The sequence below is a fragment of the Plecotus auritus genome (genome assembly GCF_963455305.1).
Source record: "Plecotus auritus genome assembly, chromosome: 6".
Classification (NCBI taxonomy): domain Eukaryota; kingdom Metazoa; phylum Chordata; class Mammalia; order Chiroptera; family Vespertilionidae; genus Plecotus; species Plecotus auritus.
In genome coordinates, this window is record NC_137773.1 from 106,230,884 (window position 1) to 106,255,106 (window position 24,223).

General features: G+C 46.2%; 1 protein-coding gene across 1 annotated transcript in view; it reads right to left on the bottom strand.

Annotated features, from left to right (window-relative positions):
* ADAMTS2 (ADAM metallopeptidase with thrombospondin type 1 motif 2) overlaps nt 1-24,223 on the bottom strand; it is a 248,372-nt gene that overhangs the window by 40,872 nt on the left and 183,277 nt on the right. Inside the window, exons 10-12 of the mRNA XM_080674404.1 lie at nt 23,336-23,449; nt 4,104-4,249; nt 259-434 (exon numbers count right to left, since the gene is read on the bottom strand). Of these exons, the coding sequence (XP_080530530.1) occupies nt 259-434; nt 4,104-4,249; nt 23,336-23,449 (436 nt within the window). The remainder of the gene's footprint in view (nt 1-258; nt 435-4,103; nt 4,250-23,335; nt 23,450-24,223) is intronic.

The following is a 24,223-nucleotide window of genomic DNA, read 5'->3' on the forward strand; positions in this document are numbered from 1 at the left end:
TCCTCCAGCAGATGGAGGCAGCAGAGCCTGGCCCTTGCTGAGCCTCCTGGTCCTCTCCACTGCATCCTGGGCCAGGCCTAGTGTCCTGGCCCCTCTGGGACTGTAGTCCTGCCTCAAGCCCCAGTCTCAATCGCAAGTGGGCCCCAGCAGCCCTGCGGCTGACCGCCATGCTCACACAGACTCACAGGAAGCATGAGCCCCAGTCCATCCACCCTGACCTGTCCTGAGCCTCACTCTGCCCTCCACTCAGAGCCTCACCATCCCGGTGCTCATGGGGTAGCCAGTGGTGCTGGGCATCACCATGCTCGAAGTACAGGTCCCACTGCCGGCACTGTTCCTCACGGAAGTCGGCCAGTGAGTCAGGACAATCCTGGGAGTTGCAGAGCTGGAAATCGTAGCCAAGACCTGAACAGGTGCGGCCCCCGTTGGCTGGGCTGGAGGAGAAAGCAAAGGACTTGCAGCTTGGTGCCAGCAGGAAGACGCCAGCACTCAGCGCTCCACTTGTACAATTTGGGGGATCCTGGAGTCTCAGGTGTCGGGTCAGCTCTGCTGACCGAAGGGACCCAGGCCTGCCCTATCCTGTCCTGGACACAAGACCAGGGCAGCACCCTAGCCTCCCAGGCCCCAGAGCATCAGGTATAGAGGGCTGGCAATCCTCCCTCGGGGCCCCGTGTCTCCTCTACATGGAGGTCTGTGCCTGTGCCTGACACAGGGTGGGCACTCAAAGAGCAGTTCTGAAATAGCAGAGTCCCACTGCCCAGGTTCTTCCCAAGTGTGGGGCGCATAGTGGACACTCCCCCCGCCTTCCTCCACCTCAGTGAATTTTGGCTGTTTCTGTAATCCCTCACTTCACTGAGAACAGTCTACAGTGCACTAGCCCCACAGAAAAGGCACCGGCTCTGGCTGGCAGGTGCATCTGCAAGGTGAAGGATGGGCTGCGGCAGGCCAGAACCTGGGAGGAGCTGGGGGGTGACACTGCTGCCATATGCCAATTGTGGCAGAGCCAGACAGAACTCAAGGCCTCACCTGAGACTTGAGCAAGTCATGCTCTGCATGCAACAAGAAGGGGGACTGCTGTGCAGCACAGTAGAGTGCATGAGAAGGGAGCTGCCTCTGTGAGGCCCCTCGCATTACACTGTGTTCTCCAGGGGGTCAGTGGGAATAATGATCAGAAAAGCTTGTGGAAGAAGAACCAAGAGGCCTCAGTGTTTGTTAGGAGATTGAAAGAAAGGATAACTGAGACTGACGCCAGGGTCACTGATAATACCATAGACCAATGACAATACCAACATGGATGTCACCAGGAGAAGTGGGTGCAGGCCTGGCTGCAGGCGCGGGGAGCCAGGGCAGCAGCAGCAGCCGTGGGGGAAGCAGGAAGGGTCTGCTGTTGCTGGAATCCCTGGCCAGCCCAGGCAGGAGGCATAGTGATTGGAACTGAAATCCATGTTGACTCCAAAACAGAGTGAGCTGGAGAATTTGGGGTGGGGAAGAGCAAGTGAAATACTAGAGACTGTATTGTTTGCAGGTTTACAATCACTAGGGTCTGGGCATCGAACACAGTGGGAACTCAGTCCCGCAAGCAGGGTCTAGCTAGAGCTGCATGGGTGTTTTCACACTAGTCCCAGTGTCATAGGAAGAGCTGGGGACTAGCACAGGGAGTATAACAACTAAAATGGGCAGCATGAAGTCCTGCAGTTATCACCTGGACAACAAATGAAGGGGTGGCCCATCTTACATTTCTGACAAAGAGGCTGTGTGGCCACTTTTGCATTTCTGACAAAGAGGCTGCGTGGAGCCCTTGAGCTCAGAAATGCTCTGGGCTGCAGCTGCGCGTGTCTCCCGCAGATGTGAGTGAGGCCAGCATAAATAAACAGTCGTCATAGCTGCATGCTGTCTGACAGGGAACGTAGGCATTGGGCAGGGCATGGCTATTCTCTGGGATGGATGGCTTTCAGGACCAGATGGGCTCACAGGCTGTACTGACAGCTTTGCTCCCGTCACTTGCCCTTGTCCCCTGCTGCCATCAAGGAGTCTGTGCAAGGCCGAGGAGTAAATCCCTAGAGTGTGCGGGTGAAAAAGGTCAGAATGTGTACCTCTTCTCCACTGAACCGGGCCAGGGGGTGAGTCTGCTGGAGCCCGAGAACCCAGCATCAGGCAGGAGGAATCAGGGCCTGGATGCCCATGGAAGGTGGAAGTCAGGCCTAACCTGCTCTCTTGACTGCATCCTGGGCTCAAGTTACTCCATCAGCATGTGAAGGGGGCAGCTGAGACATTTACTGAGTGCTTGCTGCATGCCAGGCATGCACCACAAGCCAGGAACCCCACAGTCCTTACCCAGAATCCCATGGCCTCTGCAGTTCTAACTTCCTGGCTTGTTAATCTCATCCTGAGGGGTCAATCTCATCCTGAGGCAAGCATGCCTGGGGTGCATGAGGGGAGTTAGGGGCAGGGCACTTTGGGCCCCTTCCTGCCTCTGCTCCTAGTCAGGACAGAAGCTTAGAGCCCCGGGGCAGGAGATAGTCAGAAATAGGAGAAGAAGGCTCCAGCAGGAGCTGGGGTGGCCAGCCTGAGGCACAAGTGACCTTGAGGGGCAGGCTCTCCCACTGCTGCAGCCCAGGACACCAGTCCCTTCCTGGCCAACATGGACCTGACCCCTCTCCCCAGAGCTATTACTGCTGAGCCCCTCTGGCTCCCTGGTGGCCAGTTCAGGGCATGGCCAGAGAAAATGCAGCAGCCTGGCTGAGCAGAGCAGGGAAGCTGCTGCAAAGGCAGAGCCCAGCAGTCTAGATGGGCACCAGAGACCTGGGTGGGCTTAAATCTGGGGGCACAGATTCCTCTGAGAAGTTGATATGAAGCTGGAGACCTGCTCCCTCAGAAAAATGTTCATGCACAGAAAGTCATAATACAATTTCGGATGAGGCCATGGCAGGGTCCAAAGAAGGGTGATGAGCCCGGGACTGAGGCTTAGGGTCTAGGAACCCCAACCCAAATATCTAGGGGTTCAGGTGGGCAGAGGAGGTGAGTGAAGATGGCTGGGGTGGGGGGCAGCCTGAGTTGCCCATTAACCTGTATTGCTATGGTGCCCAATCTGTTTTCTTTATGTAAAATTCCAGATTTTTAACATTTTCATGTAAATTAAAATCTTTAAAACTCTGGCCAAAGAGAGAAAGACAAAAGCCACATGTCTCATGGGAGCCGAGGGCTGCTAATGGGCAGGTGGAAGACCAGTGAGCTGACATCTGTGGGGTTTTCCTGCACCCAGGTCCTGTTCACATTACTGTACATGCACCCACAATCACTCCATGGGCAGGCTGCTTGAGGCCCGGGGGGAGGGGCCTAAGTAACGCGCCCTGACTTACATGGGGCTGCAGGGGCCCAGGACCCAGGCACTGCCCTGGTGGAGGCCCAGGCTAAGGGTTCAGGCAGGAAGAGTGGCTATGGGCTGAGGAGGGGGCATGCATCAGAAAGACTTTTATAAGGTGGAGTGCTAGGGGGATGAGAGGGACGGGGAGGAACTGGGGAGGGGCTAGGGAGGACAGCGCAGCAGCCCCCAAACTTGGGAAGCAGGAAGGGGAGCATGGTTGGCAATAGGAGTCCAGTGGGCATGGGGGCAGCCTCTCCAGGTTCTCTCTCCCCTGGGTAGCTGGGTTCAGGCAGCATGTTGCTGGCCCTGCCCCTTGCCTGACTACAAACAGTTGCTCCCCCTGCTCAGGTTCCTGGCATCTGGGGACCAAGAGAGCCCTCCTCCTTCTTATTCTTAATTCCTATTCTCTGTCCCACCTTATGTCCTTGATATACTTGACCAGGAAGGACAGAGCCAGCCAGTGTCTGGAGGGGGGCGCAGAGCCTGCGGGGGGATGAATAGCAGGCCGGGAGACCAGGTTTTCAGGGCTCCAGGGCCGGCTCTGCTCCCAGCAGGCTGTGCAACCAGGGCCATGAGGCTTCCCTCTCTGAGTCTCACCTTCCTCCCAGCGAACAGGATGCCGGCCCTTGCACCCTCTCCAGAACTGGCATGCAGCAATAGGGGCCCTGCAGGATAGGAAGGGGCCTCAGGAACCACAGCTGCCACCCAGGAGAGCTGGGAAACATCAGGGCCAACTTACTGTGGGTTGTCGCACTGGCGGGTCCTGAACTTAACACCTGTGCCACAGGTGCGCGAGCAGGAGCCGAATGGACTCCAGGAGCCCCAGTTGCCATCTCGTTTGAGGATGTCAGGCGTCAGCCAGATGCAGTGTCCTTTAAAGCAGTGCTGAAAGACAGGTCATTCCCTTGACCCATGGCCTCTTGCCCTCCCTTCAACTTGCTGTGTCCGTGAGGACTGCCTAGCCCTGGAGGCAAATGGAGAAGCAGACCTACTCACTCCTAGAAGCTCTAAGCCCCTCAGGAGACCTAGTAAGATGTTGGCCCACCCAGCTTCCCCCACTACTGCCCTGCTCTGCCCTCCTACCATCCTCAGCGCCTTGTCTAGCCAGAGCTTGCCCCACACCATGTCCCTAGGGTGAAGCCACTGGCATGCCCACACAGGGAACACTAAAATAATGCAAGCCAGGGATTCCAGAGACATATGAGATCTACTGTTAAAATTTTAAAAAAGCCAATTTCAAGAAAATATGGAAGCAGGTCAGGCAGTATGCTAATGTGATAAAAATTTATGAATATAGTCAGGAAACACTGGCAAGCAGGGAACACAATTCCATAACTTGAATCTGATCACATTATCCCACCTCCTCCCATGGGAGGAAGCTTACATAATTCAGGGGCCCATTTTAAGGAGAAAACTTCGAAATTAAAAATCCTAAATTAGGTATAAAATGAAATATTAAATTAGAATAAGAAAATACATCACAAAAAATTAAAAATTTAAAAACTGACTAATACTACAAACAAACAAAAGTGAGTAGAAAGAAGGAAATAATAAAGATCAGAGCAGAAGTAAATGAGATACAATCTAAGAAAAATGCAAAAGATCAAAGAAACTAAGCACTCTTTGAAAAGACTACCAAGATTGACAAACTGTTAACCAGACTCATCAAGAAAAAAACGAGAGGACCCAAATAAAGAAAATCAGAAATGAAAGAGGAGAAGTGACAACTGACCATAGAAATACAAAGGATTATAAGAAAATACATAAACAATTATATTCCAGCAAATTGGACAATCTGGAAGAAATGGATAAATTCCTAGGAACAATCTTTTAAGACCAAATCAAGAAGAAACAGAAAATTGGTTCAGACCAATTACTGCCAATGAAATCGAATCAGTAAGTGTCCTGGACCGGATAGCTTCACAGGTAAATTTAACTAAGTATTATAAGAAGAAATAATACCTCTCCTTCTCAAATTATTCCAGAAAATTCAAGAGGAGGGAAGGCTCCCAAGCTCATTTTATGAGACCAGCATAATGCTGATTCCAAAACCAGACAAATATACTACGAAAAAGAAAATTATAGGCGAATATCCACGATTAACATAGATGCAACTATCCTCAACAAAATATTAGCAAACCAAATTCAGCCATACATGAAAAAGATCATACACCATGATCAAGTGGGATTTAATCCTAGGATGCAAGGTTAGTTCAATATCTGCAAGTCAATTAACATGTTACACCACATAAACAAAAATGAAGGATAAAACACATGTGGTAATATTAATAGATACAGAAGAAGCATGTGACAAAATCTAGCATAATGATAAAAACTCTCAACAAAGTGAGAATAGAGAGTATATACCTCAACATAATAAAAAGACATATATATCTATATATGACAAATCACAGCAACTGTCATAATCAACGGAAAACAGCTAAAAGCATTTTCTTAAAATCAGGAATAAGACAAGGTTGTTTACTTTCACCGAAGTCCTAGTCACAACAATCAGACAGGAAAAAGAAATTAAAGTCATCCAGATTAGAAAGGAAAAAGTAAAACTGTCATTACTTGCAGATGACATAATTTTATATAGAGAGAACCCTAAAGAATTCACCAAACAACTATTAGAAATGATAAATGAGCTCAGTGAAATAGCAGGATACAAAATTAATATTCAGAAATCGATTGCAGCCCTGGATGGTGTGGCTCAGGTGGTTGGATGTTGACCCATGCACCAAAAGATTGCCAGTTCGATTCCAGGTCAGAGCACATGCCCAGGTTGTGGGCTCGAGGAAGCCGGTTGATGTTTGGCTCTTACATCGATGTTTTTCTTCTTTTCTTTCTTTCTTTTTTTGAACTACTGTGCTCTTTTATTCCAACTTCCTTTCCCAATCATATGCATTAATACTATATTTCTTAAGAGTATCTGAGAATAGTGGCAATCCAGAAAGAAACTGTTCATAAATAACTCTTGGTGTATTTAAATACAAAACAGGAAGCTTATGTAAATTTTCTAAGTAGCTTCCTTTCTCCTTTTTCATAACCTCATAGTAATTTCTGGCCTCTTTTTGAAATCTAGACAAGTCCCTATAATATATATAGAGAATCAGTAGGTCATTGTTATCTTATTGCCATTGCATTATTACTACTACAATTATTATTATTATTATTTTGGCTGGCTGTGTCACAGGTTGCATAATGTAATTTCCAAATAATATATTATTTCTCTGGATAAACAAGAGTCTCTATAGTGCTGATATCTGTGGATGGGTGGTAAGACTTTTTACACAACTTCTCAAGCCAAACTACTGGAAATCTTTTTAGTTCCTTCCTTGTATTTTTTTTTTCTTTCAAGAAAAACGATTTTAAATATGATAATGTTACATGCAATAAACAGCAATTATTCAAGAAAAACGATCTTACATATAATAATATTACATGTAATAAACATTAATATTTCACAAATAAAAGGATTTTAAGTATAATAATATTACCAAAACTGTACCAACATAGTATGATATCACAAAACTTGTAGGAAGTATTAAAAATCTGCAAATAACAGGATTACTTCTATTATATTCTAGAATATTTTTTTCCCTCTGGCTCTATTTTTGTTCATCAGTTTATGTTGTTCATTATATTCCACAAATGAGTGAGATCATATGATATTTACCTTCCTCCGACTTGCTTATTTCGCTTAGCATAATACTTTTAAAGTCTATTTTGCCAAATATGAGTATTGCTACTCCAGCTTTTTTTCTTTTCCATTTGCATGGAAAATTTTTTTCCATCCCTTCACTTTCATCCTGTGTGTGTCTTTTGTTTTGAGGTGGGTCTCTTGTAGACAGCATATAGTTGGGTCGTGTTTTTGTATCCATTCAGCTACCCTACACTTTTTGATTACAGCATTTAATCCATTTACATTTAGGGTTATTATTGAGAGGTACTTATTTATAGCCATTTTAATTCTGTATGGCTACATTTCTCTCTCTGTTTCTTCTTCTCAGCAATCCCTTACAGCATCCATTTAGCATTTCTTGTAATGCTGGCTTGGTGGTGATATAAACTCCTTTAGTTGTTTTTTTTTGTCTGGGAAACTCTTTATTTGACCATCTATTTTGAATGACAGCCTTGCTGGCTATAGTAATCTTGGTCTCAGATCCTTGCTTTCCATTACCTTGAGTACTTCATGCCTGTAGAGTTTCTGATGAGAAATCAGGTGTCAGCCTTATGGGAACTCCTTTGTAGGTAACAGTTTTCTCTTGCGGCCTTTAAGATTCTCTCTTTGTCTCCAGTTTTTGGCATTTTAATTATGATGTATCTGAGCAAGGGTCTGTTTGGGTTCTTTTTGTTTGGGGCTCTCTGTGCCCCCTGAACTTGTGTGACTTTTTCCTTTACCAGGTTAGGGAAGTTTTCTACCATTATTTCTTCAAACACCTTCTCTATTCCTTTCTCCCTTTCTGTCTCTTCTGGCACACCTACTATTCTAATACTAGAGGCCTGGCGCATGAAATTCATGCACGGGTATGGTCCCTAGGCATGGCCTGCAATCAGGACCATCTTCCCCAGCTTCCCGCAGCTGGCTCCATACCCCACCGCCACCCACCCCCGGTTCCTCATTCACCATCTGTGGGTGCCTTTCCAGCTTTTTCATGCCTCTGCTCCTCCTTCCAGTCTCTATGCCAGTGGTTCTCAACCTTTTTAATGCCGCAAGCCTTTAATACAGTTCCTCATGTTGTAGTGACCCCCCAACCATAAAATTATTTTCGTTGCTACTTCATAACTGTAATTTTGCTACTGTTAATGAATCGTAATGTAAATATCTGTGTTTTCCGATGGTCTTAGGCTCTATAGCAGCGGTTCTCAACCTGTGGGGTTGCCTAAGACCATCAGAAAACACAGATATTTACATTACAATTCATAACAGTAGAAGAATTACAGTTATGAAGTAGCAACGAAAATAATTTTATGGTTGGGGGTCACCACAACATGAGGAACTGTATTAAAGGGCTGTGGCATTAAAACGGTTGAGAACCACTGCTCTATGCGGTCTCCACTTTCGGTCCTCCTTGGGTATCCGGGTTCTCTCCTGTGCGTTTTTCATTGATTATTCAGGAAGCCTTTCCATATTTCAGTTGTAATTCCAGCTTGTTCCTGAGACCATGTCCAAGCAGCATCCTCCTACTCTCACATGGATGTTTTTTTCTCTCTCTCCCTCTCCCTCTCCCTTCCTCTCTCTCTAAATAAAATCAATAAAAAAATTTAAAAAAGAAATCAATTGCATTTTTATACACCAATAGGAAACTATCAGAAAGAAAAACTAAAAAAAACCCCAATTACAATTGCATAAAGAATATCTAGGAATAAATTTAACAAAGGAGGTGGGAGACCCATATTAGAAAAATTATGACACTGAAGAAAGAAATTGAAGATACAAAAAATGGAAGCACATACCATGCTTGTGTATAGGAAGAATTAACATGATTAAAATGTCTATATTACCCAAAGCAATCTATAGATTCAATGCAAACCCTCTCAAAATTGGAGTAACAAAAATGTTCTAAAATTTGATGGTTGTGATGATAATACAATTCTGTGAATATACTGAAAATAAACTGAATTGTAAACTTTAAATGAGTGAATTTAAATGTGGACCACATCTTAATAAGCTATTAGGGAGGGGAAAAAGCAGAAGCAGGAGGTGGTGGGATTGGTCTGTGTGCTATAGCTTACCAGTCCTTGCTCTAGCTTGTGGAGGGAATTTGGAAATTATTATTGATAATTTAGAGACATTATTGGAAATGTCATGTGAACATTTAGGAATGGTCTAATTTGGAGAAATTACTATCCATTTTGCTTACTGATGTGGATTTTAGGACATTTCACATTTTCTTGGTGAGAGCTTGATTTTAAATGCTCTTTGAATCAGCAATACTCAGTAATTGTTGCTGTTGACATTTTTATTGTAAGGCAATATTCTGAGCTTTATATTGTCTTTGATGTTGTCAACATTTTAAAAAATATTATTTTCGTTACTGTGATAGTATTACAGATCTCTCCCATTTCCCCCTTTCCTCTTCTTCTCCCAGGCCCTCCCCTCCCCTCCAGGTCTTCTCTAACCTATTGCCCATGTCCATGGGCTATGCATATAAGTATATCAGTTATTTGGTTTATCTCTTCTCATCTCCCTAACCCCATATCGAGGTATGTCAATCTGTTCCATGCCTCCATGCTATGGGACTTGTTTTTTTGGGTAGATCATTGTGTTCATTAGATTCCACAAATAAGTGAGATCTTGTGATATTTGTCTTTCTCAGTTTGGCTTATTTCACTTAGCATAATATTTTCCATGTCCATCTATGCTGTCCCAAAGGGTAAGAGATCCCTCTTTATTATAGCTGCATAGTATTCCATAGTGTAAATGTCCCACAGCTTTTTAATCCATTCATCTATTGATGGGCACTTGGGCTGCTTCCAAATCTTAGATATTGTAAAATACTGCTATGAACACAGGGGTACATATATTCTTTCTGATTGATGTTTGTTTTTTTTTAGGATATATTCCCAGAAGTGGGATCGCTGGATCAAATGGAAGTTCCATTTTTAATTTTTTGAGGAAACTCCATACTGTTTTCCATAGTGGCTGCACCAATCTGCATTCCCACCAGCAGTGAACTAGTGCTCCCTTTTCTCCACACCCTCACCAGCACTTGTTAATTTTTTGATGACAGTCATTCTGACATGTGTGAGGTGATATCTCATTGTGGTTTTAATTTGCATTTCTCTGATGATTACTGACTTTGAGCATTTATTCATGTATCTCTTGGCCATTTGTATGTCCTCTTTGGAGAAATGTCTATTCAGGTCTTCTGTCCATTTTTAATTGGATTGTTTGTCTTTCTTTGTTGAGTTGTGTGAGTACTTTATATATTTGGATATTAACCTCTATCAGCTGTATCATTAACTAATATGTTCTCCCATACAGTGGGTTTCCTTTTCATTATGATGGTGGTTTCTTTTGCTGTGCACACGCTTTTTATTTTGATGTAGTTTATTTGTTTATTTTGATGTAGTTTATTTGTTTATTTTGATGTAGTTTATTTGTTTATTTTCTCCTTAGTTTCCTTTGTCCTAGGAGATGTATCCATAAACATATTGCTACATGAGGTGCCTGAGATTTTACTACCTATGTTTTCCTCTAAGATTTTTATAGTTTTATGACTTACATTTAAGTCTTTTATCCACTTTGAGTTTATTCTTGTGTACAGTGTAAGTTGGTGGTCTAGTTTCATCTTTTTGCATGTGTCTGTCCAGTTTCCCCAGCACCATTTGTTGAAGAGATTGTCTTTACTCCATTGTATGTTCTTGCCTCCTTTGTCGGATATTAATTGACCATAATGGTGTGGTTCAATTTCTGGGATCTCTGTTCTGATCCATTAGTCTACATGCCTGTTTTTGTGCCAGTACCAGGCTGTTTTGGTTATAATGGGTTTGTAGTATAGTTTGATATCCAGTATTGTGATCCCTCCTACTTTGTTCTCTCTCAAGATTGCTGCAGCTATTCAGAGTCTTTTATGGTCCCATATACATTTTTGGAGTATTTGTTCTAGCTCTGTGAAGTATGCCATTGCTATTTTAATAGGGATTGCCTTGAATCTGTAGATTGCTTTGGGTACTATAGACATTTTAATGATGTTCCTTCTTCCAATCCATGAATATGGTATACACTTCCATTTGTTTGTATCTTCCTCTATTTCTTTTTCCAATGTCCTATAGTTTTCCAAGTACAGGTCTTTTACCTCCTTAGTTAAGTTTATTCCTAGTTATCCTATTTTTGTTGTTGTTGCAATGGTAAATGGAATTTTTTTTTAAGTTTCTGTTTCTGAGAGTTCATTATTGATGTATAAAAATGCCATCGATTTGTGGATGTTGATTTTGTATACTGCTACCTTGCCGAATTCACTTAAGTCTAGTAGTTTCCTGGTGGTTTTATATGTACAAAATCATGTCATCTGCGATTGACAGTTTTACTTCCTCCTTTCCAATTTAGATGCCTTTTATCTCTTCTTCTTGTGTGATTGTTGTGCCCATTGCTTTTGCCCATTGAGTATTATGTTGGCTGTAGGTTTGTCATATATGGCCTTTATTATGTTGAGGTCTGATCCCTCTATTCTGCTTTACTGAGAGGTTTTATCAAAAAAGGGTACTGGATTTTGTCAAATGCTTTTTCTGCATCAATTGATATGATTATGTGGTTTTTATCTTTCAATTTGTTTATGTGATGCATCACATTTATTGACTTGCAAATATTGTACCAGCCTTGCATCCCTGGTTTTTAAAGCCCGTAGTTATGGGGATTTCTCTTCCCAGCTCTGGAACCCTGGGCTGGGTGTCTGGTGTGGGACTTGGACCCCTTTTTCCAAATGGGCAGCCTCTGCAGGGACAATCTCCCTCCTGATTAAAAAAGCAGTACATGTGGGTGCTAGCCCAGCCCATTCTGCACCTCTACCCCTTCTACCAGTCTCAATGTGCTTTCTTCTTTACTTCTATAGTTTCTGACTTCCATTCAGCCAGCTTTTAGGTTCTGACGGATGGTTTTTCTGTATTTTAGCTGTAATTTTGATGTGGTTATGGGAGGCGGCAAGTACCGGTGTTTACCTACACCACCATCTTGGTTCCTCCTCTCCTTTTTTTTCCTTCTTCTTAAAGCAGTTCCTTTAACATTTCTTCATTGCTGGTTTGGTGGTAATGAACTCCTTTAACCTTTTTTGTTTTTTTGGTCTTGAAAGCTTTTTATTTCACCTTCAGTTTTCAATGATAGCCTTGCTGGATACAGTAGTCTTGGATTTAGGCCCTTGCTTTTCATTACTTCAAGTACTTCATGCCACTCCCTTCTGGACTGAAGTATTTTTATTGAGAAATCAGCTGACATTCTAATGGGAACTCCTTTGTAGGTAATTTTCTATTTCTCTCCTGCTGCCTTTAAGATTCTCTCTTTGTCTTTAGCATTTGCCATTTTAATTATGATGTATCTAGGTGTGGGTCTCTTGATTGAGACCTTCTGTGCCTCCTGAACTTGTGTGACATTTTCCTTAACCAGGATGGGAAGTTTTCTGTCAGTATTTCTTTAAATGGTTTCTCTGTTCCTTGCTCACCCTCTTCCCCTTCTGGTATTCCTGAAATGCAGATGTTGTTATGTTTCATGTTGTCCCAGAGTTCCCTTAAGCTATCTTTCTGATTTAAAAAAATATTTTATTGATTTTTTACAGAGTGAAAGGGAGAGAGACAGAGAGTTAGAAACATCAATGAGAGAGAAACATCGATCAGCTGCCTTCTGCACACCCCCTACTGGGGATGTGCCTGCAACCAAGGCACATGCCCTTGACTGGAATTGAACCTGGGACCCTTGAGTCCACAGGCTGATGCTCTATCCACTAAGCCAAACCAGTTGGGGCCTGATTTTTAATTCTTTTATTGATTTTGCTGCTTTAATTCGTTACTTATTTTTACCTTGTCTTCCAAATCACTGACTCGATCCTCTGTTGCATTCAATTTATTTTTAATATCTTCCAGTGTGTTCTTGATATATCATATTTCATTTCTGTCTGGTTCTTGCTCATGGCCTCTATTTCCCTTTTCATGCTGTTGTAATTTTCATAAAGTTCCTTAAACATCCTTATAACCATTGCTTTGAACTCTATGTCTGATATAGGTTGCTTGCCTCCATCTTATTTAGTTCTTTTTCTGGAGATTCCTTCTTTACTCTCATTTGGGCGTTGTTTCTTCATCTCCCCATTTTAGCAGTCTCTTTGTATTTACTTCTATGTATTATAGAGAACTGCTATGTCTCTTAGTCTTTGTGGGATGGCCTTTTGTAGAAAGTGTCTTGAGGGGTCCAGTGGTGTAGCCTCTTTGTTCACCTGAGCTGGATGATCTAGAAATGCCCCTTGTGTGCATTGTTTGGGCTCTCCTGTTGTAATTGGAACTTGCTTGTTGATGTCCTGTTTCTGGAAGGGATTTCCCCTCCAACTTGCTGCCAGTGAGGTTTAACCCCAATGATGTCATGCCAGCTGTTACACAGGTGCTTTGGGTCTGCTATTAGTGGGGCTCACTGGATTTTGCTCTGATGTAGAATCTTGTCCCTTGGTGTGTCTCTCCTGGGCCTCCTGGGAGCTTCTCTAGTGCAGGTCACTGTCCTTTTCTGGCCCTGGGAAACCTGACTGAGGTACAAGACATTGAATCCCCTAGAGCCGTGGTCAGCAAACTGTGGCTCGCGAGCCACATGCGGCTCTTTGGCCCCTTGAGTGTGGCTCTTCCACAAAATACCATGGCCTGGGCGGGTCTATTTTGAAGAAGTGGCGTTAGAAGAAGTTTAAGTTTAAAAAATTTGGCTCTCGCCCTAACCGGTTTGGCTTGGCAGATAGAGCATCGGCCTGTGGACTGAAGGGTCCCAGGTTCGATTCTGGTCAAGGGCATGTACCTTGGTTGCGGGCACATCCCCAGTGGAGGCGGGGGGGTGCAGAAGGCAGCTGATCAGTGTTTCTTGTTGATGTTTCTAACTCTCTATCCCTCTCCCTTCCTCTCTGTGGAAAATCAATAAAACATATTAAAAAAATTTGTCTCTCAAAAGAAATTTTAGTCGTTGTACCGTTGATATTTGGCTCTGTTGACTAATGAGTTTGCCGACCACGGCCCTAGAGGTCCAGTGGTCAGGAACTCCTTAGCCCAGAGGCTGGGTCTACTTTGAGTCTCACACCTTGATTGTCCCTGTTCCGAGCTGTACTCCTTCCCATACAGAGATAGATAGTCCTGCAGGTGTCAGCTGTAGGCACTTGGGATCCTGCTCGCTTTTCCTTGCTGAGCAGTCCAGGATGGTGTCTGTGATGGAGACCCAAACTGCTGTTTCTGACTAATTAGAGCAGGCAAAGAGTCAAAGCCTCCAGAGACCCACTTCTGCCTACAGACTGATTGGATTCAGTCTGGAATAGTCTCAAGCAATCATTCAGAGGTGGGGTGAGAGATTTTCTAACAGGGTGGGGCAATTTATTCTGTCTAGAGGCTGCTATTCTCAATCTCTTAATGGGCCTTAGAAACTCCACAGGATGGGTTAAGGGCTTTTCCAATAGGGTGGGTCAACTATCTTCCCATTTTTTGCCTGGATAGCAAAGATTTACCTGAGAAAGATGACCTCCGCAATGTGAGGGAATAACTCAGCATAGGAAACAGGGGTGTCTTCCTTCTGAGCTCTAATCCCAGATCCTCCCAACCCTGGCTAATGCTTACACAGCTCCAGTCCACTCTGCCCTCCCTTTGCCAGAGCCCAAGGTGAGTGGCCACACTTGAAATTTTGTGCATTGGTCCTTGAAGAGGATGCCTGCATTTCTAGCCATCTCTCCCTGGCAGACCGCAACCCTGCTCCTTTTCACAGCCAGATGTTATGTGGGCACCTTTCTCAGTTCCGGTGCTCTCTGCTGGGGCCCAGCTTGGGGACTAGACCCCAGAGTTCTCAATGGGACCCCCCCAACCCCCCCAGAGCTGAGATATCCCTGTAGAACTTCAGCTGCTATCTGTGGGAGCCTGGCCAGCCCTTTTGTGCCTCCGCCCTTCCTACCAGTCTCTATGCAGTCTCCACTTTCTGTCATTGGTTATCAGGGTTCTCTCTAGCTGGTCTTCAGTTGATTATTCAGGGTGGTTGTTTTGTATTTTAGTTGGAATTCCAGTTTGGTCCTGGGAGCATATCTGTGAGCTTCCACTTACTCTGCTGCTATTTTTAATCTTCCGATGTCAACATTTCAGTTAAGACATTTAAATGCTTTTCCAGGGGAGCTGTGCTGCCTTCTCCATGCCCAAGTCATCCCCAGGCATCCCTCCTGGTTCTCATCATCAATTTCACTCCTCTTCAATAACTGGATTGTCAAGTGTTTCATGAGCCTGTCTGTTACTTCCCTCCCATATTTACCTCAACTTCCTCCTAATGAATGACTACTTTTTATCTGAAACCTTTTTCTGTTATAATTAAATTTCTTAAGTCAGATATTTCTATTGACTTTTTTACCCATTTTTTACCTTTTAAAATTTTCCCTTAAATTTGATCTGAAAAATTTAATACATAAATTAAAAAATGTAAAAAGAGGGCATATATATATATATATATATATATATATATATATATAATCTAAAAAACATGATAAAAGAGGACATATATATATATATTAGAAGTCTGTAGTTTCTTCTTTACTTTATTATAGCATTCTGAAACAACTTTCAAAATGGTAGTGAAACTAGTGTGTTAAAGCTTTATCATCATTTTGAATAAACTTTGTACATTTTACATGCATTCAGGTTTCCCTTATTTTTTTTATTTTTTTTTTTTTGTAACAGGTATGAAGGTTTGGCAGCTTTGAGACAGGCGCAGCATCTTGTTACACGATCTTCTTAAAGAAACATCCAAGTTGGGTCTGTGTTTAAAATGTCCCATCTACAAGACAAACTCCCAAAGTAAACATAAAGTGTTGCAAATATGGAAGCAGTCACGACCTCAGATATAGTTGAGGCAGCTTTTCTCCATTGATTTCAGGAGAATGGGCTGCACACGGCACGTATCCTGCAATAGCTGTGGGTGAGTTGGCACAGGGGCCGTAGTTTTTCTGGAAGTTACTCTTACATCTTGACAGATACAGTAATTTAATGACACTTGAGAGATACTGAGAACCATGTAAATAAGCCAATAAATACATCCCAATCCAATTTCTCCTTAGTCAAAGCCACAAGGCACCCATAGCTACTCTCATGATAGCCTGCATAGAAGTGTGTCAGAGGGGAAGGTAGAGTGAAAATAGAAGTGATCTTAATTGATTATGTTTAAAATATCTTACCTTCGTAAAATTTATGCAAACATACAACCATGTGAACATATTGTGAGGCCCCTCCCAGGACCTTGAAAGGGGCACAGGCAAGTGAGGGGCCCCAAAGCTTATCACAAGCTTCATGGCAAATCCAGCTCTGTTCCCCTCAACCCTTTTGGGGGCTCCCCTGCTGCAGAATGAAGATTAAACCCTGGGCCACAGGTAAAGGCTCTGCATGACTTGATTCACCTCCCACCACCATGCCACACACTGACAGACTGCCATTTCTTTTCTCCCTCACTCTTGAGAGCCTTTCCTCAGAAGACATCCTGAGCTCCACTTCTTTCCCCCACCCTTGCTGCAGTGGATGCTGTGATGAGACCCTTGCACAGATCAAGGCTCTTTCTCCCCCAGCGGCCAAGTGTGTTGGTCGCTGGTGGATGGAGGTTGAATCATCACTCTTCTGGACATGCCTCATCAGAGGGCTGTCTAGCCCAGGGTCATGTCCCTTTCCTGGGGACAGTCATAGCCAATGATTCATCAAGTTTGGGAACAACTCTGAAAGGCCAGCCCAGCCCAGCCCAGCCCAGCCCAGGCCAGAGCTCCTGGTGTCGGCCGAGCCCCATGTTATGACCACATGGTTGCTCGATGTCTCACTCTCCTGCAGGTGTTGATCCACATTCTTCCCAGGAAAGTCCCTGCCTGTGGATCTCTGTCTCAGAGTCGATTTCCAGAAGAGCTATGCTGCCTTCTCCATGCCCAAGTCATCCCCAGGCATTTCTCCTGGTTCTCATCTCTCAGGCAGGTCCTTCCTTGACTCCCTACTTTTGAGCACATGTCTGCATGGAGGCTATCTCTCCTCTTCCTTCCTGACACAGTAGCACTGCCAGGCCTGCCTTACAAGCTGAGCCCATGGAAGGCCCTGTAGAAGCTGCCACTCTCTGGGTTCTCCTCCCCAGGCTCCAGATAAGTGCTCAAGGGCTCCATCTGGGCACATGGCCAGCAAGCATAGTCACAAACGATCTGGGGTCAGGCAGACTTGACAGCAGGCCACCAGTGATGCAGGACATGTTCTTCCTGTGCCATGGGGACCTCATCTCTCACTCCAAAGTGCCCCTTACTCAACCATAGAAGGGAAGGGAAGACACCACAGAAATGCTGGCTGGTGTCCTCCTCAGCTGAGGGAGCAGGGTGAAGCTGGCAGGCAAGAAAGAGAGCCCAGGTAAGGGAAGGCTGTGAACTGAATATTTGTATCACCCCTTAATGCATATGTTGAAGACTGATTCCCATGGGGATGATATTAGAATGTGGGCCTTTGGAAGGTGATTAATGCATGAGGGTGAAGCCCTCAGGAATGGCATTAATGCCTTTTTAATAAGACATGAGAGAGATGACTTTTCTTTCCAAAATGTGAGAAGACAGAGAGACAATGGCAGCCTGCAACCCTCACCAGAACCTGACTATGTGGGCACCCTGATGTCAGGCTTCAAGCCTCCAGAATTGTGAGGAGATATGTGTTGTTTAAAACCCCAGCATTTTTGTTAGAATAGCCCAAGCCAACGCCGACGAAGTGAGGGAGTACTCCTGGTACCTCTGAAGGCTGTGACTGTGGTTGGGCCTCTAAGTTACTGGTGGCCATGGGAACCAAGGGCCAAGACAATGGAAGAGGCCACACAGTCGTCCCCTTGTTCCCACTGGATAAATTGGTGCCAGTATGTAAATGGGGAGCTGGGCCCCACACAACTCAGGATACCACCCAGGCCCATAGTTCAATGGACCAGCTCCCTGTAGACCTGGGTCCAAATGCCCAGAGGCAATGCAGGTGCATCAAGCAGAAAATGACAACTCAGCAAAACAGAAAGAAAGGAAAACACCATGACCCCACCACACAGAACCTGCTCCTCTACACTTTTGGTTTATTTCCTCCTGGATGACTATGAGTACTGAGCAGAGGGAAGTTACCCTGAATGAACACATTTCTACTTTGATACCTCAGTGCTATTATGGGAGAAACAGTTTAATGCTATTAAAAGGCTATATAACATGTTTAAATGCTTACAAATATTTCATCCAGTAGAGGTAGTTAAATATTTAAAAGCCCAATTTCACGTGTTCTGAGTGAATCTGGAGCCTATCACAGAACCCTGGGACAACCTGTCCAGGCTGTGTCATGGGCTAGGTACTCCAGATAGCACTGACATACCTAGCAGGCCAGGAACACTGCCTGGTGGGTCTGGGAGCCTGAATGGCAGGCTTTCTGTTTCAGGAAGGGAGCATTTAGCATTTCTGAACTGTTGAGTCCCTGGGTCTCCATTCTCCATCGATCAGTATGTCCCCAGTGGATACCATGTGCCAGGAGCTTGGGATGTGAGGATAAGCAAGTTGGGCACGTAGCTGACTTGCCCCAGGAAAGAACGGCCCCAGGTCACACGGTGAGGAAAGAGGGACCCAGGGCTTGAACTCTGGGTATCCCTGTCACTATGCCTGCCTGCCAATTCTCAGCTATACAGGAAACATGAGCACAACACAGGAGCATCATGAGGCCTTTGTATCAGGCATGTATCTCTGAAACAGTCCTCAGAAGTTTTGTGAAAACTAGGGTGGCTGATGCTTCCCCAGGGTACTTCATGTGGACACAAGAGCACACAGAGGAAGTACCCTTTCCTGCTGAGACACACTGAGGCAGAAGCACCAGGATGGGCCTGCCTTCCTCCTGCTGCTTTGACCCTGGCTCCGGCAGGGAGGGCAAGGTGAGCTCACCAGCCTGACCTGTGGGGCATATCCACCTGGGAGGACCCTTTGTACTTGGCCTGGCCCTGCCTCCACAGTACATGCATATAGACTTCGTGGCTGAAGGGCAAGCCCATCAGAGAGCAGATCTGAGCCAGGTCTCCAGCATGCTGGACAGGGCAGGACACCAAGCAGGCACAGGAAACACTTAGGTCAGTTAGTCCTTCTCTCTCTCCTACCATCTCCCAACTTTCCTGGGAGCCATGTGTGTTAACCATGCCTTTTATTTTCTGGATTCTGATACTGTGACATCTGGGGCCTTGCTGACTCTGGAGGGGCTGCCCCTCCCGGGGTTGGCTAGTTCCTGGAGATAGTGAACTACTAACCTGAGAACCTGCCTTCATATGCAAACCACCTAATCCAGAGCCCCCACCCCAACCACCTCCTCTACAGGCTCTCACACTCTGGAACACTTGCCCTTATCACCCAGAGACAAGTGCCAGAGGACCACAGGCAGCTCCTATGCCCCAGCACCCACTGAAATGTTCACACTAGCCAATCCTAAGCCTGCTTACCCAGCCTCAGTGTCCACTGTTTCTTCCTGTGGAAACCACAGTTCCCACATCCCTCTGCCTCCTGACCCACCCTCCTGCTTTCTGGTGTCTTCCCCCTCTCCCCTGTGGCATGCTAGGGGGTGGAGGTGGGACCCTCCTTTTGAGATCTGTGAGGAACAAACTCCCTTTTCAATAACAATCATCTCTTGTTGGCTTTACTCTACCTGAAGTTTTCTATTAATACACTAACTTTCAAATACCATGCTCCTCTCATCTGCCATGCTCCCCTCAGCACGGTCCACTCAACACACGCTCTCTGCCTGGAATGCTGCTTCCACTTCTCTCCACCCTTGGGCTTCAGCGGGGGTCACTGACCAGGAGCCTCCCTGAGCTCCCTGTCAGGCCACTCCCCATTCCCATCCTCACTACCATGCACCACTGCCTCTTCACATTCATGATCGATGCCCACAGACAACAGGTCCCACGGAGGTGGAGCAGGCCTGATACATGGAATGAATGAGTGAATGAATAAATGAATGGGTGTATATGGAGCTGAGGGACGTCCAACTTCTTCAGTCTAATCCTCAGGTGCATTGTCCACTTCCTTGTCCAAGGGCAACATGTTCATATCTCCCTTTTCATCCACACCTGCCCACCCATGAGGAAGCTGCACACCCTCTGGCCCTGGTTCCTAAGTACCTAACCCTTCCAGCCTCACCCTGCCTAAGCACATGGTTCTGAACCACCACAGTGTGCAACTTGGGGCAAACAATGAGTGGACCATGAAACTAAAGGCTTATCTGCTGCTTCTCTACAGATCAAATCTATGTAGAGAACAGAGAATGTTCTGTTTCTTAGAAATGGTGAACACCCAGAACTGTGTGAGCAGGGGCATAATGTGACAGTGAAGGCCGAGAGAGGAGAATGTGCTTGGGATGGGCCATTGGGGAGTGTGGACAATGAGGATCCCATCCCAGGCTGTGACCAGAGCCTGAGTGCTGGGTGACCCTTGCTGAGGAGCTCGAGGGAAGGGTGGAACAAAGAGGGACAGGAGGGACAGCTGAGCTTAGCCCAGCCTAAGATGATCTGCTATTTCTCCATCCTGGCCAGACTTCACCCCTGCTTCCTCTCTACTCCCTCTCTTCTTGCCCTGGTGGCTTTTCTTGAAGGAAAGAGGCAGGTAAGAAATGACTAACTTCCAAATATAAAATTATATTGCAATAATAAGTAAAGTATTGAACTTATAAATGCACACAGGTGGAGGATTCTGATAGGCCCCAGGAGGTGCCCACCCTCCTCCTCTCTCCCTTTGCCCCTCCAGCCACACCCCATACAAGAATCCCTGGTTTAGGTCAGATTTCAAACTGTGCTCTTGTGAACCATGCAGGCTGAGTTGAGCCCCAACTCTGGCCCCTCAATTAGCATAGCTCTGTTTTTTGTTTTTTGTTTTTTTGTTTTTTAAATACAAAAATGGCAATTTTATTTACTGGGCTAAATTAACAAAGGGTCCTACTACCAAATTGAGTGAAGGGCCATGGCTGGGTCAGTTGTTTCTGTGAGGATGGGGCATTATGGCCACATCTGCCCATCTTCCTCACCAGACCCTACCATCCCACAGGTGGAGGGAGCCAATCAGTTGGGGGTATAAGCATCCTTTGACCCACATTCTCCCAGGGGCCAAGTGACTGTGGGTGAAGACCAGCCACACACTTCAGGTGAGCACACCTGTGCAGGGCCTGCCTCTTGCTCTGTCCATCTTCTCTCTGTCCAGTGTGGATTGGGAAGGGTGGCCTGGGGGAGGAAGCCATGCTGAGGTAGTCTCATCCTCCAGCTCAGAGTGTACTGAGGCCCCCACTGGGGTTATGGCAAATGCTTCAGGGCCCTGTTCCCTTTGTCAAGCTCCTGTGGGGTTAGAGGGCTACGTGGTTAGTACTGATATTATTAGGTTCCTGGCATTTATTACCAACTAGAGGCCTGGTGCACAAATTCGTGCACCAATGGGGTCCCTCAGCCTGGCCTGAAGGATCGGGCCCAAACCAGCTCTCGGGCATTCCCTGAGGGGTCCCAGATTTCAAGAGGGTGCAGGCCAGGCCGAGGGCCCCACTGATGCACGATCAGGGCTGGAGAGGGATGCGGGAGGTTGGCCAGCTGAGGAGGGACCACGGGAGGTCTCCAGGACATGTCCAGCCTGTATCACTTAGTCCCAATTGGCCAGATCCCAGCAGCAAGGTAACCTACCAGTTGGAGTGTCTGCCCCCTGGTGGTCAGTGCATGTCATAGCGACTGGTCAACTGGTCGACTGTCTGGCCTCTGGTGGTCAGTGCACGTCATAGTGAGTGGTTGAGCGGCCTTAACATATCATTAGCATATTACGCTTTGACTGGTTGAATGGCTGACTGGCCGACTGGACACTTAGCATATTAGGCTTTTATTATATAGGATATCCCACCTCCAACTTCTAAGAGTTCATTAAGTCTGGGGGCACAGCCAAATCTCCTGGGCACCTCTTAACAATACCAAGTCCTAGGTCTTCAAACATAATATGCTCGTGAATGTTCACAGCAGCTCATTCACAAATGTCAAAAGGTAGAGTCAACTCAAATGCCCACTGATGGACAAACAGATCCACAGAATGTGGTCCATCCAGACAGTGGGACATTACTCAGCCACAAAAAAGTATGAAGCACTGACACAGGCCACAACATGGAACCTTGGAGACGTTATGCTGAGTGAAAGATGACAGATATAAGAGGCCACATATTCCAGAATAGGCAAATACACCGAGACTGAGAGTATATCAGTGGTTGCCAGGGGCTGGAGAGAGGAAGGGAATGGAGACTCAATGCTTAATGGGGTCTTCTTTTGGGGTGGTGAAAAAGTTCTGGAACTATACAGTAGTGATGTAACTAAACACCTCTGAATCGTATACTTTAAAGTGGTTAAAATAGCACATTTTATGTTACTTAGATTTCACCATAATTTAAAAAATAGCAAAAACAATTCCCGATCCTTATTGCAAACCAAAATCTGCAGGGGTGGGTCTGGGAATCTGTAGATTTAAGAAGCTCCACCACAAACAAAATAAAATTAAGCAGAATTTAAGACCCACCTGGAAGAACCGCAGACCCAGCCTATTTGGGGACTTTTCAGGCCTGGGCTGGGGGACCTGCACTGGAATCCATGCTCCTCCCCCACAGAGTAGGTATACACAGCTTCAGTGGGTTGAGCCCTGGGGGGCTGCGGCCCAGGCTTAGGCTCATCTGCAAAAGCCAGCCCTGTTGCAAGTGACTGGCTGAGAAGTAGATATGAGGCTTCCTCGGAGCCGATGAGAATCAGGCTGGGAGTTAGGAGACAAAGTCCTGGGAGAGAAAAGCCTATTTTTTTCTGGCAATTTGCTGGAGGTGAGAAGTGGGCCTGGGAGGATGGCAGGTGATGGTGGGTGACTACTGAGCAACCTCGAGGGACAAGTTGGCCCTCTAAGCTAGGCCTGGGGACCCAGCAGTCACCTGACTCCAATGCTGGCCTCAAGGTGAAGTGACCCAGTCACGCACAGTGTGCAGGGTGGACTGAGGCTGCTGGAATCCCCAAACTGCTCCTCAGAGGAGGGAGTTCTCTAGGCAGAGGGTTGAAGCACAGAGAGGTGCTCTGAGACATCAGGTTTGCTCTGAAAAAAAATCAATGTGTGGGAAGCACAAGGGCAGAAGCTGGAGAGTGAGTCATGTGGGGATTGTTAGAAAGGAGGCAGGAAAAGCCCCCAGCCCCACCCCAAGGGTGCTGAAGGGACTATCCCTGGAGATCTGAGCGTGTCATGGGGCCTGCCATCTGCCCTGACTCACCTTGCCAGGTGCACACATGGTCCCATCCAGTGGGGGGCCCTTCTTGGTCTTGCAAAAGTAGGGGTTGTCAGGGTGGCTGCACCACAGCTGCTTGCAGGGATCGAAGGTCCGGAACTGGAAGAGAACACCAGCCACTGGTCAGGGTGCTTCCCACTGTGGGGACCCTATTCCCCAGAGGCCTCTTGGACAGCTGTGCAACTGGCACAGCTTGACTGCCTGTGATAGGCCTGTGTGGTCAGCGGGTGCCCTGAATTCCATGTGATTCTGAGGTCATGAGAATCTCGAGTGTGCAGCCGCTAATTCAAGTCCCTGTGGGGTACTGGCCTCCCCAGCCTTCAACCCGTGATGGCTGCAGCCCCCATGGAGCCTGGACAGACTGGGGAGCCAGTGAGCCTGGAGTGAGGGCTGGGTGGGCATCTCTCGGCCCAGGAGCTGTCACTACAGGGCCCTAAGGGCACCCCCTGTACCCCTGCTATGAACACTCCACCTCTTGAATTTCTCCTGAAGCCCTCTCCTCTGTTCCAACAGGCCCTGTCCTTGTTCCAGCCTTGTCCGCTGTCCTCTGGATCTCACAGTTACTTCTTTCCTGACCTTACTGCTTCCTATCCTGATAGCCCTTCCTCCAGGACATCCCTGAGGGATACAGCTGAAACTCAGACCTAGCCATGCCACACCCCTCTTCAAACTTTTACAGAGCTCTCCATTGCCACCACCTTCCTTAGGCCAACATGCAAGAAGTTAGACAGCCTTCTCAGTACCCAGATCCACCACCTGCTCACTGTGTGGCCTTAGGCAGTTTACCTAACCTCTCCGGGCCTCAATTTCCTCATCTGTAAAGTGGAATACTTTGCTTACTTCCTACATGGAGGTGGGATGAGCATTGATTCA